Source organism: Castor canadensis, chromosome 7, assembly GCF_047511655.1.
Source record: "Castor canadensis chromosome 7, mCasCan1.hap1v2, whole genome shotgun sequence".
Classification (NCBI taxonomy): domain Eukaryota; kingdom Metazoa; phylum Chordata; class Mammalia; order Rodentia; family Castoridae; genus Castor; species Castor canadensis.
The window spans coordinates 46,463,713-46,481,716 of NC_133392.1; the positions used below are offsets into that span (position 1 = coordinate 46,463,713).

General features: G+C 33.1%; 1 protein-coding gene across 7 annotated transcripts in view; it reads right to left on the bottom strand.

Annotated features, from left to right (window-relative positions):
- Positions 1-18,004, bottom strand: part of Pcdh15 (protocadherin related 15) — a 1,704,270-nt gene that overhangs the window by 669,964 nt on the left and 1,016,302 nt on the right. For 5 of the 7 annotated variants that reach the window (XM_074078885.1, XM_074078880.1, XM_074078878.1 and 2 more), the window contains 2 exons: positions 14,843-14,857; positions 14,258-14,323 (listed from right to left, as the gene is read on the bottom strand). In XM_074078885.1, the coding sequence (XP_073934986.1) occupies positions 14,258-14,323; positions 14,843-14,857 (81 nt within the window). The remainder of the gene's footprint in view (positions 1-14,257; positions 14,324-14,842; positions 14,858-18,004) is intronic. The other 2 variants (XM_074078883.1, XM_074078884.1) reach the window with 1 other exon arrangement.

Consider the following 18,004-nt stretch of genomic DNA (forward strand, 5'->3'; position numbering starts at 1 on the left):
GCATTCCCATTTGTCCATCCTTTCTCTTAGTTGCTGAGCTGCTGGCGTTCTACTGAGGAAGTCCTAGCCTATGTGTATTGCTGCCAGGGTATTCTCTGATCTCTCCTGAACTTGCTTCAAAGTTTCAGGTCTGTTATTAAGGTCCTTCAACCGCTTTGAGTTGATACTTGTACAAAGTGACAAACATGGATCTACTTTCACTCTTCTATAGAAAAAGATCCAGTTTTCCAAGCAACATTTGCTGAAAAGGCTGTGTTTTCTCCATTGTATGCTTTTAACAACTTTGTCAAAAATTAGGTGGTCATAGCTGTGTGGATACATATCCAGTTCTTCTATTCTGTTCCACTGTCTTCATAAATATCTGTTTTTGTGCCAGTACTGTGCTGTTTTTATTGCTATGGCTCTGTAATATAGTTTGAAGTCAGGAATTGCTCTTTTTGCTCAGCATTGCCTTGGCTATTCGTGGTCTTTTGTATTTCCAAATGAACATTAGGGTAGATTTTTCAAGTTCTGTGATGGGATCTTTATTGGAATTGCATTGAACATGTAAATTGCTTTTAGTAGTATAGCCATTTTTACTATGTTGATTCTGCCAATCCATGAGCATGGAAGATCTTTCTACCTTCTGTAGTCTTTTTTGATCTCTTTCTTCAGTAGTTTGTAGTTTTCCTTGTAGAGGTAATTTACATTCTTTGTCAAGTTTATTCCTAGGTATTTGATTTTTTTTGAGGATATTGTAAATGGAATTGTTTTCCTATATTCTTTCTCAATCTGTTCATTGTTGGTGTACAGAAAAGCTACTTATTTCTGCAATTTGATTTTGCATCCTGCTTTACTGAAGCTGTCTGTGGTACAAAGGAGATTTTTGGTGGAGTTTTTATTTTGATGGCACCACACTGTCAAACATTCAGACCTTCAGTACTCATTTATGATGAAAAATGATCATGTTTGCACTGATCTTTGGGATGTTTTTGAAGTAATTCTCCTCCGTGTTAAATGAGGCAGTGATACCATCAAGCCAAAATAGATGATTTAATGGATTATCTCACATTTTTTAGTGTAATATATTTTTCCATGGATAAAATCATCTGAGATTATAAACAAACATACATACACACATAGTTTTGAATTTTAATTTTGAATTATGCAAAACGGGCATTGAGAGTGGCATAAGAAGAGTAATGCTTTGTAAACTACAGGTTGATACATTATATCAACATCAACTGATCTGCTGACAAATCAATAACAAATCAAAAACATTTGTAACTAATCTACATCTATTCAATGTCTATTTTCACTGCTTATTCAGATACATCTTCTCCAAAAATCTTCTTATCATTTCTTAAAATTGCCACTTTTACTTATTCTTGAAGGCTTTGAATTTGTTTTTCCTGTTTGTAGTGTAAATTAATATGTGCCTTATATGTTCAGTATTCATTCTGTATCCCTTTCCTCCTTACCTGTCCATTACTCTCTGTTCACTTGCTCTGTGTTACTTTTTTTCCATGGTTACCTGCTTCTTTCTGCATGTGAGGGTCGTTTTGACTGTTTTCTTCCAGAAAACATCCCCAGTTTTAGACTAGAGCCTCACAAAATGCAGTGTCAGGAAATATCAGTAATTAGATCTTGAAGAGAGGAATAAATAATGCTTGTATGATGATTGAACAAATGAGTACGCAATTGAAATGACAATTGTTATGCAACAGGCATTTGCTGTAGGTTATAATAGGAAAAGAAAAATCGCAAGCAAGTGGTCTCCTTCACTTACATTCTTTGAAGCAATCCTCTTAACTCTTCATGAATTTTACAGATCAAATCACTGCTCAGTACTTTTGTAAATTTTCAGAAGTAAATAAACAAAGAGAAAAATGCCAGGAAAAGCAAAAGCAGGAAAAGGAAGTTTTTTTTTTAAAAAAAAGTTTCTATGAATGAAAGAGACTTGTTTTCAGTTTCTTGAGTTCAATAAGGAAAATTTAATATAATCAGCTCAGCACTTGAGACCAAGAAACTAAAGCTTACATTACTAGTTTCAAAGTTTTGGGTCATATATTAAAGTCTTTGATCCATTTCGATTGATTTTAGTACAGAGTGAGAGATACCAATCTAGTTTCAGTTTTATATGTGTGGATGGATATCCAGTTTTCCCAGTGAAATTTGTAGAAGAGGCTATCTTTTCTCCAGTCTAAGTTTTTGGCACCTTTGTCAAAAATCAGTTGGCTAGAGCTTCTGAGTCTTCTATTCTATTCCATTGGTCTACATGTTTGTTTTTGTTCCAGTACCATACTGTTGTCATTTCTATGGCTTTGTAGTAGAGTTTCAAGATCAGTGTTTGAATACTTCCTACACTACTTTGTGGTCAGGATTGCTTTGGCTATTCAGGGTCTTCTCATGTAAATTTTTATATAAATTTTAGGATTCATTTTCTATTTCTGTGAAGAATGTCATGGGAATTTGAATGGCCACTGTATTGAATACATATATTGCTTTTTGGAGGATAGTCATTTTGACAATATTGATTCTACAAATCCATGATTTGGGGATGTTTTCTTCTAGTGTCTTCATGGATTTCCTTCTTCAATATTTTACAATTTTCATTGTAGAGATCTTTCACCTTCTTAGTTAATGTTTTTCTTAACTTTTTTGTTTTATTTTCTGAGGCTTTCGTGATTTCTTTCTCAGCCTGCTCATGGTTAGTGTATAAGACAAGTAGTAATTTTTGTATATTGATTTTGTTTCAATGTGTTTATAACTTCGAAACTGCAATAGAAAAACACTGGGAAGTATATAGTCTAAAACATATATGTATAGTCTAAAAATATATTGAGATGGATCTTAATAGCTCAGGAAATGAAACAAGGAATGACAAATGGGATTGCATCAAACTAGATAGCTTCTACACAGAAAAGAAAATTGAATAGAGGGTCTACAGAATGGGAGAAAATCTTTGGCAGCTATACATATGACAAGGGATTACAAAGGAAACCCAAAAACTTAAACTTAAAAAGACCCAATAATCCAAATAGTAAATGAGCAAAGGAATTAAACAATTCTCAAAAGAAAAAGTAAAAACTGCTAATAAATACATGGAGAAATGATCAACCTCCATAACCATAAAGGAAATTCAGGTCAAAATGACATTGAACTTTCACCTTATTCCAGTCAGAATGGCTGTCATAAAGAATACAAACAATGGTAAATGCTGGTGAGGATGTTGTGGGTAAAAGGAACCCTTGTACACTTTTGATAAAAATGAAAATTAATACAGCCATTATCAAAATCAATATGGGGATTCCTCCCATAGAACAAAAATAAAACTATCACATGGTGACTTTACTCTGGGGTTTATGTCGTAGGGAATGCACATCAGGATGCAATGAGGACACCTGCAAGCCCATGTTTATTGACGCACTACTCACAATAGTCAAGCTATGGAAATATTCTGTTTCCCTTTAGCTGACGAAAAGAGAAAATGTGGTATATGTAAACAATGGAACATTTTTCGGCCATGAAGAAGAATGAAATTCTATCATTTGCAAGAAAATGTATGGAACTAAACTTGAGATCATCATGTTAAGCATAATCACCAGGTTCAGAAAGACAAAAATCACATATATAATCTAGTTTATACACATATATATGCACGTAACATTAATGTAAATGTGGGTCTGTTTGTGGGAGATGAGTGGGAATGGAGAAAATGAAGTGTCAGTAATATCACAGTACTTTGGGTCTATGTATGAAGATTGTATGATGATAACACTAGATAGGGATGGGGTCATATCAGTAAAGGGGGGTAGCTTGATCAAAGTATTATGCATATGTGTATGAAATACCATGGTTAAACCATCTTCTACAATTAATATATGATAATTAAATTATTTTTTAAATGTTGTTATCAAAAAATATTAAAAATTTCAAAAAAATCAAGTAAATAATGATAATTGTATTATGCAGAAACAAAAGGACATTAAAAGATAACTTGAACTTAAAAATTTTTAAATTTAAATTAACATATAGCAAAGTGTAGAATCTAGATACTACTTGACTGTGATTACAAATAATAGTTTTCACAGATTAAAAAGAAAGTACTTTTTATGTAATATATTAATATCTCCACATTCTTTTTGATGAACCCATTTCTAAAGTTCGGTGTATTTCAATGATGCAAATGCTATAACAATTCCCTAAACCTTTTATTGTTTAGTGTGATATAATTAGGACTCTGCACTATTTGCTCAAAGTGATACAAGTTTTAAACAAATGCTAGATTCTTTGTATACTCCAAGGTTTTATAAAGCAACTATACCTGGAAGGATATTTTTATATTCCTTCATCAACAAAGTATATTTACATTTAAATCAACTACTTATATTTTCATTTAAGAAGAGTTGGCATTTTAATATTTGTTTTGGAAATTGCTGCAAGAGGCGTGCTAAATTAAAAAAATGTTTCAAATAATTTTGAAATTACTATTTTCATTCACTGATTGTTAAGAAGAAACAAATTTTTGATTACTTCATTCTATCCAAAGGTAAGGGTCGGTACCCATTCTAGATATTCTGTGTTAACAAAGAAAACTCACTATCCAACTGTCTAACAAACATGTATCAATAATTTAGTGGCCAGTATTTGATCACGAGGGACAGGTGTAAGATAGAACTGTTTACCCTTAAAGGAAATTTGGAAAAGAAAGGACTTGAGAGACAGGGAACTGCATAATTTAAAAGCACAAGAGAGTTTGCATACAGAAGAAAAAATGGATGAACAGTGTTTAGGATGGTTCTATTTAGAGAAAAATCCCAGGAGCTTTACTTGAAAACTAGTAGTTGTGGCTGGGCATCAGTAGCTCACACCTGTAATCTTAGTTACTTAGGAGGCTGAGATCAGGAGGATCCCAGTTTGAGGCCAGCCTGGGCAAATAGTTCAAGAAATTCCATCTCCAAAATAACCAGAGCAAAATGGGTTGGAGGTGTGGTTCAAGTGGTAGAGCACCTGCTATGGAACTACAAAACCCCAAGTTCAAACCCTAATCCCACCAAAAACAAAATGAAGCAAAACAAAGAAAAAACCTAGTAGTTGAGCTTGGCCTCCTCACCTTCAGATTCCTAATGATTTCCATTAGAGACTCCCCAAATGACTTCAAATAGTAGACAATATAAATACAAATATTTGAGTGGATCTACAAAAGCAAATGGAAAGGAATGCCCCTCACTCCCTTCACACAAAATGTAGTCCTACAGATGCTCATTTCTTCCTGTACAAGAATCTCTGACTTTTACATGATCTTAATTCACTTTTATCATCCCTATTGCCTGCATTAGTATCAAAACACTGTTAAAGTGTGAGCCTTCTGAGGCATGCATCTTTTTTCAGTTTATAAAAGATAACAGAATTTGAATTAGAATGACTTCTCTTTAATACAAAGAATTTTGCATTGTGAGAAAACTTGGAGAATCTGCTGAAAAGGTCAAAAATAGAAAGTCTTTCTTCAGTATACTAAACAGGTCCATTTTTGTTTCCCACTATGGACCATGTTCAAAAGGCCTATGCAAATAAAATAAATACTAGATTTAATGATTTCCTTAATGACTTATAGTTTAAGTATTCTACTCATAGAAAATCATTCATTATCATACTATCATTTGCAATTAAAAGCATACATTTGTGACATAATTTAATTTTGTACAATAAAGGCTTATTACTACTAGACATAAGGTTAAAATGTTTTAAACAAAAAGAAAAAAGCAACTAGAATAAAATTATGTCCCTTAAATGTGATGTTCATTTTCTTAGAAACCAGGAATTGTGTGCACAATTTAGTGTTTTTACCATGCTTAATAGAATTAGCATATTAAAATTCAAACAGCAATTGAGGGGCCACTAAATTTTACAGAATTATTTCTCCCTTTAAAGATGCCCTAGTTTGCTGGTCTTTGTGAGTTCTGTCTGCTTTGTGCACTTTTCCCCCTTATTTTATAGTCATTCCACTACCTCCAGCAATCTCACTGCATATCTGGTGCTATTTAGTCAACAAAGTAGAAAAGGAAGACCATAAGTAAATATATAACATGGTAACATTTCAAGAAAGTTGTAGATAAATTGAGGAGAAAAGTACCACAATTTTCTTCATGCTTAAAAACTTTATTTCTTTATCATTTTAGTGTTTACATTCAAAAGGTTTGCAACTGCTGACCTTTTAGAAAATGAGTTATTGCAAATGAAAAAGGCAGAATGCATACCTGCATATGCTGCTTTTCCAATAATGAGTGGAATCAAATTGTTTTCTATTACAATTGGCTTGTCATAATAATAATAAGAGAATTAAAATACAGAAGGAATTGGGCATAAAAACTCATTCATAAGTTATGGAAAACCTATTTCCTCATCAATATTGGCACTTTCACTCTAAATATCTTGGAATATGAGGGAAATGATGATGAGTTGGAAAAGGAAAATAAGGAATGGTAATGAATTTATTTGAATGATTATTTTGATGCTATGCAACAAGTTCAACCAATCTAGACAGAGTGCCACTAATGTTTTATAAACAGACTTAATTTTTAAAGAATCAAGTTAGGATATGACAAAATTTAAAACAAAAGGAAAACAGTTTTCTAGCTATCCAAAAATATGTAACTGTCACATTATACCAACAGTCACTAGCTTGATTCAACCTTGCTGATTCTGTATAACCCAGCCATGTCCTTGGCCCTTTTTCCTCTAGATATTTGAAGATAGAGAGTTTTGTTTATTGCTCACTCCATCCTGGACTATGCCTATTTTAGGCTCCTGTCATTGCTGGGAAGACAGTCATGGACCACCATTCCAGCTTTTTTGGTTGAGATGGGTTTTTGTAATCTTTTGCCCTGGTTCGCCTAGAACTATCTCTTCATCTCATACTTGAATTCACCCTCTCCACCATTCCCTTTCATCCTTCCCAACCCCCATTCCTGGAGTAGTTTCAACAGATATCATTCTTCCATTTACACACAGGTGTATACAGTATTTCTACTTTATTCACCCTTCTTCAACTTTTCCCCTCCCTCTCCCCATTCCTACCACTACTAACTCCCCCAGCTGGACCTGTTCTGCTCTCCTGTTCTCTGATTTTGTATAAGAAAAAAAAGAAGAGAAAATGACCTTTTTGCTTTTTTAAGATAACTATACATGGAGTTTCCTTGTGACACTTCCATGTATATATGTATTGTAGCCTGATTTTGTTTGTCTCCTCCATTTTTCTTCTTTCTCCCTTAGTTCCTTTCTTATGGTGGTTTAAATTGGTTTAAAAATTCTATATTAATTCTTGTACAGAGAGTACATCATCCATATCCACCTTAACTTCCTTCTTGCATCCTTCCCCTCTTGTATGGGACCTCTCTTAGCATTATCTATTTTTCATACTATTGCTGTATTTGTATTAGTTCTATAATCCACATGTGAGAGAAAATGTGGACTTTAGCCTTCTCCATCTGGCTAGAATTACAGGTGTAAGACAATGGTGACTGTCCATATCAATCTCTTAAATGTGCTTTAGTTTATTCAATCAAGATTGAAGCCATGGAGTTACACAAGTAAATATTGAAAAATTCCTTAATTTTTGAAGTGTCATATCAGTATTTTCTTCATAATATTCAATCCACAATCTGTCACGAGCTTAGTATATATACATTTAATTTTGCTTATTTTGAAAAAAAATGTGTGTCAAATGCCAAATTTATAACTTACTCAGGGAAAATCTTTAAGAAAATATTTTTGAGGAACTATTAGTCAAAAACAAATTAAGATGTTTAAAACTCCTAGAAAAAGATGATTATGTGAAACAATTTGTATAAAAAAGTCTGGTTTCTGCAACATAACCAATTAATGTCCTCTATACATAAAACAATATATCATTCAGGTTCTAGAACAATTATTCTTGAAATTCAGTATAGAATATATTCAAATAGTGTATAGTGACTGCTTCTTTTTGATTCATGGTTACTTTGTCACTATCAATATTATTTGCCTAATGTCTTGTGAGTGTTTTTATGCAGTCACAACACTAGTGTAGGATTGTTTAGGATAACTATCTATTGCAGAAATGCCTGTTTTATTATTATCCAAATATATTAAGATAGGTATTTGGGGATAAGTTATAGTTTAAACTGCTTCCAGTGTTGATATAATCACTAGTTAGTTAGTTAGATACGTAGGTAGGTAAGTATTTGAATGCAAGTTATTTTCAGTCTTGTATAAAAAGTGGAAGATAATATGCATTTCCCAGGTATAATTCTTTATGGTCTTAGACTTTTTCCTGGAAATTCTTTTTTTGTAGTTATTTATATTTAAATGGAAAATAAAATAGTATATATTTTGAAAAAATAATGAATTCTAATATAAGCAACAAAAGGGAAAATCTCAAAACATCATGCTAGGAAAACGTGTCAGGCACAAAAGAATATGTACTCTGTTGAGGTAATTAATTTCAAAATTCAAGATAGTAAGCTAGTCGACAGTGACTAAAACCACATTTGTATTAGGCTAGTGATCTTGGAAGGATTCATTATAAATATACTGCAGTGAATGATCTGGGATTGGAAACTATACTGTGTAACTGCATTTGATCAGGGTTTCCATGTTGTATGCCTTTGCTGCAACTCAAGGAAAAGTTATTCACTTAAAACAGGTGCATTTATTATATGTTCATATATCCCCATAAATTAGGTTTACAAATAAAATGGATTCAAATCACAAAAACAAACTAGTCTTTTACCATATTTTAGAGGTAATCACCCTGTGATCAAGAATTTATCATTCGCAGGTAAATGGATGGAATTGAAGAACATCATTCTGAGTGAGGTTAGCCTGGCCCAAAAGACCAAAAATCGTATGTTCTCCCTCATATGCAGACATTAGATCAAGGACAAACACAACAAGGGAATTGGACTTTGATCACATGATAAAGCGAGAACACACAAGGAAGGTATGAGGATAGGTAAGACACCCAAAAAACTAGATAGCATTTGTTGCCCTCAATGCAGAGAAACTAAAGCAGATAGTTTAAGGCAACTGAGGCCAATAGGAGAAGGGGACCAGGAACTAGAGAAAAGGTTAGATCAAGAAGAATTAACCTAAAAGGTAATACACAGTCACAGGAAATCAATGAGTCAACTCTCTGTATAGCTATCCTTATCTCAACTAGCAAAAACCCTTGGTCCTTCCTATTATTTCTTATACTCTCTCTTCAACAAAATTAGAGATAAGGGCAGTATAGTTTCTGCCTGATAGAGAGGGATAAGAGGGGGTAAGGGATGGAGCACGGGGGTTAAAGGAGGGGGCAGGGGAAAGGGGGGAGAAATGACCCAAACAATGTATACACATATGAATAAAATAAAAATTAAAAAAAAATTATTTTTCTGGATTTTGATATTAAATATCATCAAATAAAGAAGTAAAGTCTACTTACCTTTGCTGTAAGACAACCGTGCAGAATTGTACTGGGGCAAAACTGAGTCCTAGAGTAACTACTTAAAACTAAGCATGTATACTATACCCCAAAAGCTGTATAATAGTTACTCAATTTTTTTCATATCTTAATATCTAAGATGGTATACTGTTATTCTCATTTTACATAAATATGAAATTTATATAGAAAACACTTATGGACTTTATTTGAAATAGCTAAAATACTTACCATAGAAATAAGACAGAAAGAAAAGCACAGAGACAAAGAAAAAGGGATGAAAATGAAAGTCAGAAACATCTGAAATCAGTGTCCTAGTTTGACAAATTGAAAGAAGAATGGCTCAGATATGGATTTCAATATTTAAAGACATGTCTCTGAAATGTATTGAAGCATCTTTCCAACTATTATATATTCTTAGCACACAGTATATCTTGGTAGGTTTTTATTCTTCCCAATGAGACATGGCTATCCAAGCAGTATCTACTCAATGAAGAATCTAATTTTCTTTTACTCTGATTGATATTCTTTGCAAAATATTTCTACTAGGTTCAATCTTTCTGGAGAGTATGGGACAAGTTTAACCCATGAAAAGTGGTGGGTTGTAAATATTTAGATATCAAAAAAAGAGAAAGAGAGAAGAAAGGAAGAAAGAAAGAAAAGAAAGAGGAGAGGAAGGAAAGAAGGAAGGAAGGTCAAGTCTTTTTCCCCCATATACTTGTTTAACCTTCAGGAACATCTATAAACATGTGCTGATAATTCTTTGCATGAGTCCAAAGTCTCTTTTAGAAGAAGTATGTGCAATTCCCCTGAGGATCCTTTATAGGTGTTCAGAGAAGTGTTTGGTTAAATTTTTCTTGTTAATAAAAGGGTTGTAAAATTAATGAATATTTAAGAAGAAAAAAATAAAAAATGTAAAATTTAATTTACTCCAAGTCTAGGAGTTCTAACAATGGAAGGAAAAGATGCTAAGGACAACATCTAAATTCTCCTTAGTATAAAAATTTTTCGAATGAAGAAACAAGTTTGATATCCATGTTATCCCTTTCCTACCCACATGCTTAGAGCAGAGAAACACTAAGGGCTGATGACCATATGCAATCAGTGTTAATAAGACCTTAATGAGACCTCATCTACTTTCCTGACAGAAAAGGAGAGTCCATGATTCAGAAGTGCTCATACCCTGACTCTGGAATGCATCCTACAAAAAATTCAAGTGTTTTCCATGAGTCAGTTGTGACATCCTTGGTTGATGCTGCTTTCAAATGAGAGAGACACCTAAGTGTCACCTTTTGTTGCCCAAATCTTCTAAAAGCCCAAAATATCACTTTAAACTTAAAATCCACAAATGACTCTTTGCAAGGGTCTTCAAATTTTCCACATAGTGACATCCTTTTGTCTCTAAATCTTCCCCCTTTTTCACTATCACAGTGATATATTCTAATGATTACTTAAAGTCGATTTTTCTCCATCTTCTAACTCAGCAATCCATATACACTTATCCAGATTCTGAGAATTAGTTTAAACCAGTGATTCAAAATGCAGTTAAAATGACAATCTTTTGTTCCTATCACAGCAGACTCAGACTGGTTTGCCTGGCACTCAGAACTGGGCTTTTAAATAGTCTCAGTGTAACTCACCCTGGCCTCTCTCTTTCCAATAATGTCTCAGTGCCATAAGCAACACAGAATCCAATGGAACATAAAATATATTCAGAAAGTTGTTTTGGACATCATCATTTATTAAATACAGTTAAAATGTTATAAGTCTGGTTCTCTATATGCAATCTCCCTTCAACATGTAATTATACAGACTCTATACACTAGCTTAAGAGCTTTCTGAGGACAACCACTTTTCTTTATCCAATTTGTCGTGTTAGGATGCTAAGTGTGATTTTTCTGGTAGTCTGATAGTTATGATGAAAATGAACTTCTTATCAAGGATGATGTTAAACAGTTGAGGAGGCACATGAGTATAACCCTAGGCACGTTGGAGACAGAGGATGGAGGATAGCACTTGTCTAGCATGTGTAAGACCTTGGGTTTAATCTCTATTGAAATTATCATTGGTATATCATTGAAGATAAAGATCGGGGAGTGAAGAATGTAATAGCCTGGGTTGAGAAAGAAGAAAAAAGTCTGTGGATGTCTGCTTGTTAAGTCTATAATTAGTTCAAGCATATGTAAAGGCTTTTAGTATATTCATTTACAAAAATTGAAATATTGAAAATATTTCAATCTTACAAAGTATGAAAATCTTGAAAGATGGAGACACATGAACAAATACAGACTCCCTATAAATGTATCTCAGTGAATTATGTAAGAAAAATTGAAGTATAAATTTAAAAATAATCAGGGAAGATTGGGTAGAGGATGCATCTAGCAATACATTAACAATAGACATCAATAAAGCGATTCAAAGGCTTGTTTAGTCACAATGAATTTACTAATCTGGCTTGAAATGTTTCCTAGTCCTTGCTTTTAAGAAGTCCCTAAACCTCTAGAAATGAGTGCTCACCATACTGACAAACTAGTATACACATACACCTTATTACTACTGATTAAAAGAGTCAGGGAAGGAGAAATTAAGAGAGTTTAAAAGCTGAGCTAAAAAGAACTTTCTTTTTGGGAAATGTCTTTGATTGCCAAACGAAAAATATGAAAACCATTTTCATGAATAGTTTCCTTTGAAAACAAGGATGATTACATACTACATTATAATATCTGGCAGAAGTTCATTTAATAACTATATTTTTACAAATTTAATATAAAAGAAAAATGCAAGAATTTATTGTCTATGTCCATAGTTACACTCTTTGGGATGACACTCAAATAACTTTGGCAGACTTCTGAACAGTTGACAGTTTCTACAAAATATGCCAAGCAAGGAGCCCAGTGTTACCATACTATATTGTGTCACATTCTTCTAAAACACAAATATTAAACCTTCATCACATGTTCCTGTACAGCACAGCTATGACAACATCTTTGTAGAGTCTCAAGCTCCTCTAAAAAGTAGAATATAATCAGCAGAAAAGGAGACAAAATATCATCATACTGGGGTTATAATTATCTTGGTAGCAAAATAAACTATACAGAATCACATATTAAAACAAATATATTTAGTAAAACTGCATCTTTTACTTCAGCATATTTATGTATTTATTTATTTATTGCAGTTCTGAGCCTTCAACTCACGACCTTCACCTTGAGCCACTCCATCAGCCCTATTTTTGTGAAGGGTTTTTTGAGACAGGGCCTCATGAACTATTTGCCTGGGCTGATTTTGAATCATGATCCTCTTGGTCTCTGCTACCTGAGAAGCTAAGATTACAGGTGTGAGCCATCATGCCCACTCAGTTCAGTTTTTACATTCAAGGGAACTGGGTAACAATTAAAAAAGAAAATACACATAGAACTTTTATCATGTTTATTGACTTTTTGTTTTTGGTTTAAGGAAAGCCAAACATTTCATTGAAGAATACTAAGAAAATACAGATTTTTTTTTCTAAATAAAAATCTTCAAGCAGAGTAAATCATAAGTTACATGAGAAAGAATCTTTTTGTATTGTAAGGTTTTAATGTATTTTTATCCGATGTATTTAAGAAATATTTTGAACTTATTTAAATGGGTTATAATAAAGCTAACCCCAAATGCTTTTGTTGTTAATGAGATTAATTTTAATATAATCAAAATTCTCATATTTTAATTAATATTACAAAATTTAGTGTAGGCCCTTAAATTTGTTTAAATGGAGACTACCACTATTATAGGCATCTTTGAATGATTCCAAAGAATGTGCAAGAAAAAGTTTGTGCAAACTATTTAAATGAGAAAAAGGAGTGTCTGCAATGAAGCAAAATAAATCCATAATGAAGTAGCTGTATGTAGGTATTAAATGAATTATAAAAGTTTTCAATGTGTGTTCAGGCTGAATTACAGAAGAAAGGCCAGTTTCTAAAACCCAGTTCACATAACTCTTTTTTATAAAATATAAATCTGAAAGAACACACTGTTTAACAGGAAATAGAAACTCAAATAAACCCAATGGAAGATCCATCTTAGAATTAGTAGACAAAATTAGTCACAGATCACATTCACACACAAAATAGTTTAAAGCAAAGCCCAGAAATCTTTTCATACATTAAAGTTCAAAGAGGAGACAACAGTGCTCCAGAACAAAATCTTAGATCATATTTACTTTGATTGTGAAAGGAAATAAGGATTTGTATAAATTAGGTATTAGTTGTTGTGTTGTGCAGAGACCATGAGTGAAAATTCAGACTTCTTCCTCTGCTCTCAAACTATCACCATGTTCTTCCTTCAAGTATATTCAGGTTTCCCATTCAGTGATCCCATTCTCAATCACTATGTCTAACTAGCTTTGAACCTTACTTTTTGCCTGATTCAAGACAATTTAAGTTACTAGTATAAGGCTTACCTCATGGTCCACTGTTTTGAAGGAACATATTCTACTTAAATTAGAAAATTATATGCAAGATTTTTCAATTCTACCTACTGACACACACACACACAAATTCCAGCCCATATCTGTATGCATGTCTGGTCTGACTCACAATAAAGTTCCTCGTCCTTAATCAGAGATAAACAACTTCATCAATGAAAGAGTCTCTCATTACATGATCAAATAAAGCATTTGTCAGACTGGCATAATTTGAATGCATAAAACAGAAAAACTAGAGGGAAATGGGGTAGAGGGTTTCATTTAACATTTCTACTCATATCAGATTGAAAGCTGAAATTTAAAGAAACTCATCTTAGATAAGACATTGGTGAAATACAAAGCTTACTCACCATTCCGACTCTCTTCATCAATAGCAACTATGGTAGCTGGGGGTCCTCCCCTAGCTAGTTTGCAATCTAGAGAGAGAAAATGATCAAAGATAAGAATTACAAATTTCAGGAGCACTCACCTGGAGATCAAATTCAATGAGGTGCATATTAATATCAATAAAGAAAAATCCTACCATCAAATTAATATGCATCATTGTTTTTAATGTTACACTATTTTAAAAATATTTGCTAAGAACAACATAGATGCCTTACAACATCATCAAACAGTCACTTTGTACACTGAAACAAAAATTTAACTTTTACCGAGGAAACACCAGCAGAGATCACTGGAAAGGAGAAGTCCTTCAGGAGAGAGATAATGGGATGGTAATTTAACCCAAAGAAATAACATAAAGGAATGATTAACAAGGATAAATTATAATTAAGGCCTCACAACAGAAGCAAACATAATTGGACTTTAATTGTGATAAAAGTTCTAATTAAAGAGAGTGAATAGAATTTTAATAATGTTCTTAAAAGAATAAAACAAAGACAGACAAGCAATGCTCATGAGGTTGCTTGCAATTTTTATTTTTGTCATCTTACCCTCATATTGCCAGTCTGGAGTCAAAAGTTTAGAGTCATCAATGGAAGCAGATCAGAAAAATGGAAGAAAGAAAGGAAGAAAGAATATATACATATATTTAGTGAGAGATTAAGATTTAAAAAGCATTACATAATACTATACATTACCTAATGGAATATATACAATCTTTAAGTCAGATTTTGTAATTGCAATGTAATATTAACACAATAACTTAATAATATATAGCATTAGCATTTTAGAAACTATTTTAGGTAGATTGGACAATAACATATAAATACAAATTATTTAAGCACACTCTATTATTCTTAAGTGCAAAATAGTGCCTGTCAATCAGAAGTGCTGATTAATTCATTTTTCAAATGCTGCTAATAAGTTACTATCACATTGTTATGGATGAAAGAGATAGTATCAAGAGCCATAATAACCATGACAAATAAAATGTGTTTTCTACCTGCAGTGTACAATGTGCATTTCTGAGACATAAAGCACTCTCCAAAGAGTTATTCAGGGAGACCAATAGGCCTGTGTTACATACATATCTAAAAGGGACACACACACATATATATGCATGAACATATATACATGAGATATATGGCATATGTGTATACATAAACCAAATTAACTTTGCAGAAACAATTTTTATTTAGAAAATTATTACATGGTTTCTTTATTTGTATATTTTTTTGCAATTTTTATGCCCATGGGCATGGATAAAAATGTCTTTGACGAGCACTGTTCTGTATTTTAAGGTGTGGATCCTCTCTTATGACGCAAAAAAAGCCAAGAGATCTACAGTTTTTTTCTCTTCATCTTCGTCATATTTGAGGATTTCCATGTCATAATATCTTCATATCTATAGTAAGTCATACTCATTACACTCTTTCTTCTCCTTTCTATATATCCTGACACAGCTCAGTTCCTCACTATTTACCACCTGCTCTTCCAGAAGCTTTGTTCTTATCCTATATTCATTCATGCATTTCTTGAAAATAACTATGATGGACTCAAATCTAACTTAAAATAATGACATTCTTCTGCATAAATGCCTAAATGCTTCCTTTATAACATTTCTAATTTCTCGTGCTGTGCAGTTCTATGGTTTGTATATGGCTTAACAGTCCCTCAAGTGTTCATGATTTGGAAGCTTGGTCCTTCATGAGGCAGTCTTTGAAGGTGGTGCTCTCTTTAAGAGGTAGGTCCCAGGAGGAAGTTATTTGGAACAGGCATTGCTCTCAGATGGAATTGTAGTTCTCCTGGTCCTTAGTTAATTCCCATAAGAGTAAGTTGCTATAAACTTACTTATAAACCAAGTCAGGATCCTAAATTCCTCTCTCTTTTCCTGTGTCACTGTGTGAACTACCCCCCTACACACACACACACACACACACACACACACACACACACACTGAGTTTCCTGCTATTGTGATGATACCCATGATGAGGATCTTCACAGATGCCAAGCAGATGGAAATGTCCAGTCTTCGGTTTTCAGTGTCCAAAAGAGGAGGATAAATAAAAACACTATAATTTCTGAGCTTTGGGTATTTTGTTATAGCAACAGAGAATTTACTAATACATTCCCAAACACCCTTTACTAAGAATTACCTTTTAGTCATACCAAACCACTTACACGTGGTGAAAAGCACTTTGTAGTTTTAAGGAAGAGTTTTTTTGAGACAATACTCTGGTTTGAACTCAGGGCCTTGTGCTTGCTAAGCAGGTGCTCTACCACATGAACCATCCCGCTAGCACTTTTTACTTTGGTATTTTTGAGATAGTGTCTCACTTTATGCGATGGTTGGACTGGACTACAATCCTCCTATTTATGCTTTCCTACACAGCTGGGATTACAGACACATGTCACCATGTCCAATTACTGGTTTAGGTGAGGTCTCATGAAATTTTTGCCTAACTTGGACTCTAACAGTGATCCTTTGATCTCTGCCTCTTCTGTATAAAGGATTACAGATGTGAGCCACCATGTCTGACTTAGATATTTTTTTTACCTAGATTCATTTTTGCCTTTGTCTCCCCCTAGAAAATCTCTTCTTATTTGGTGGACATTTATTGCATAAAAACTGTTCCATACATATCAATTACCTATTCCATAAAAGCTTTACAATATTTCTCAGTCAGAATTTGCTTCCATGTTCTCATAATATTGTATTTGTTTCTTTTCATTCCTTTATACATTTAAAATTTATTGCTTTGTTTAGTCTTATTAGTACATTAATTACTATGTACTAGTGTATAGATTATACCTATGTATCACACTAGAATAAAAAGAATCAATGACTCCTTTCTTTAAGGAACTTGTGTGGAGAGGTAGAGACTAGAAGAACAAAGTCACGTATGCACACAAAGGTTTAGTAACATTTTGCATTGAGGTTTAGTAATAAATTTACTAATAACACAAATGACTGAAAGAATAAAAAGAGTGCAGAGTAGAAATAGGATATCAAGAAGGCAGAGGCATTCATTTTGTGAACAGAGAGAAAAAGTGTCCTGATCGGTTCTTAAAGAAGCAAATTCTTGAAATGTTCACTATTTCTTTTGTTATATGGTAGAAAGCACTTATTTTTCAATACTGTTCCCTTTATATATACATATCCACTACCATAAGACCATCATAGTTGCAAGGAGTAGATAAAAGTGTATACTTTAGAGTGAATATTATTAGACAAATAGATGTCCAAATGGTCACTTTACGGGCAGGCAGGATGAAGGAGAAGGAAAGAAGGGGAAAGTTGGAAATAAATACTTAAAAATTTTCACCAGTTGATTACTTAAGGATAAAAATATTTTAGAGATAAGCCAAATAATACATTGTCTATCACAGCTTTGTCTGCCATCCTACTCTTTCTATTCTCATAGTTCATTCTCTAGTCACATTAACAAAATTTGTTTGTGGCACCTCTGCGGGAAATACACTTTCTCCTCTTCTTTGCCAATTCACTGGTTTTCTATTTCAAAAATCTGACAAGACATCATTTCCCTAGAAAATTTTCCTTGTTGTCATTGTGGATTAAACACCTCTTCTTTGTATTCTTACAATATCCACTGAATTCCACTGGATTAGTTACCCAGTTATAAAACATATTAATGAATCTTCTGTCTCACAAGGGTTCATTCAAACCAAGACTGTGTCATTACTCTGGGTA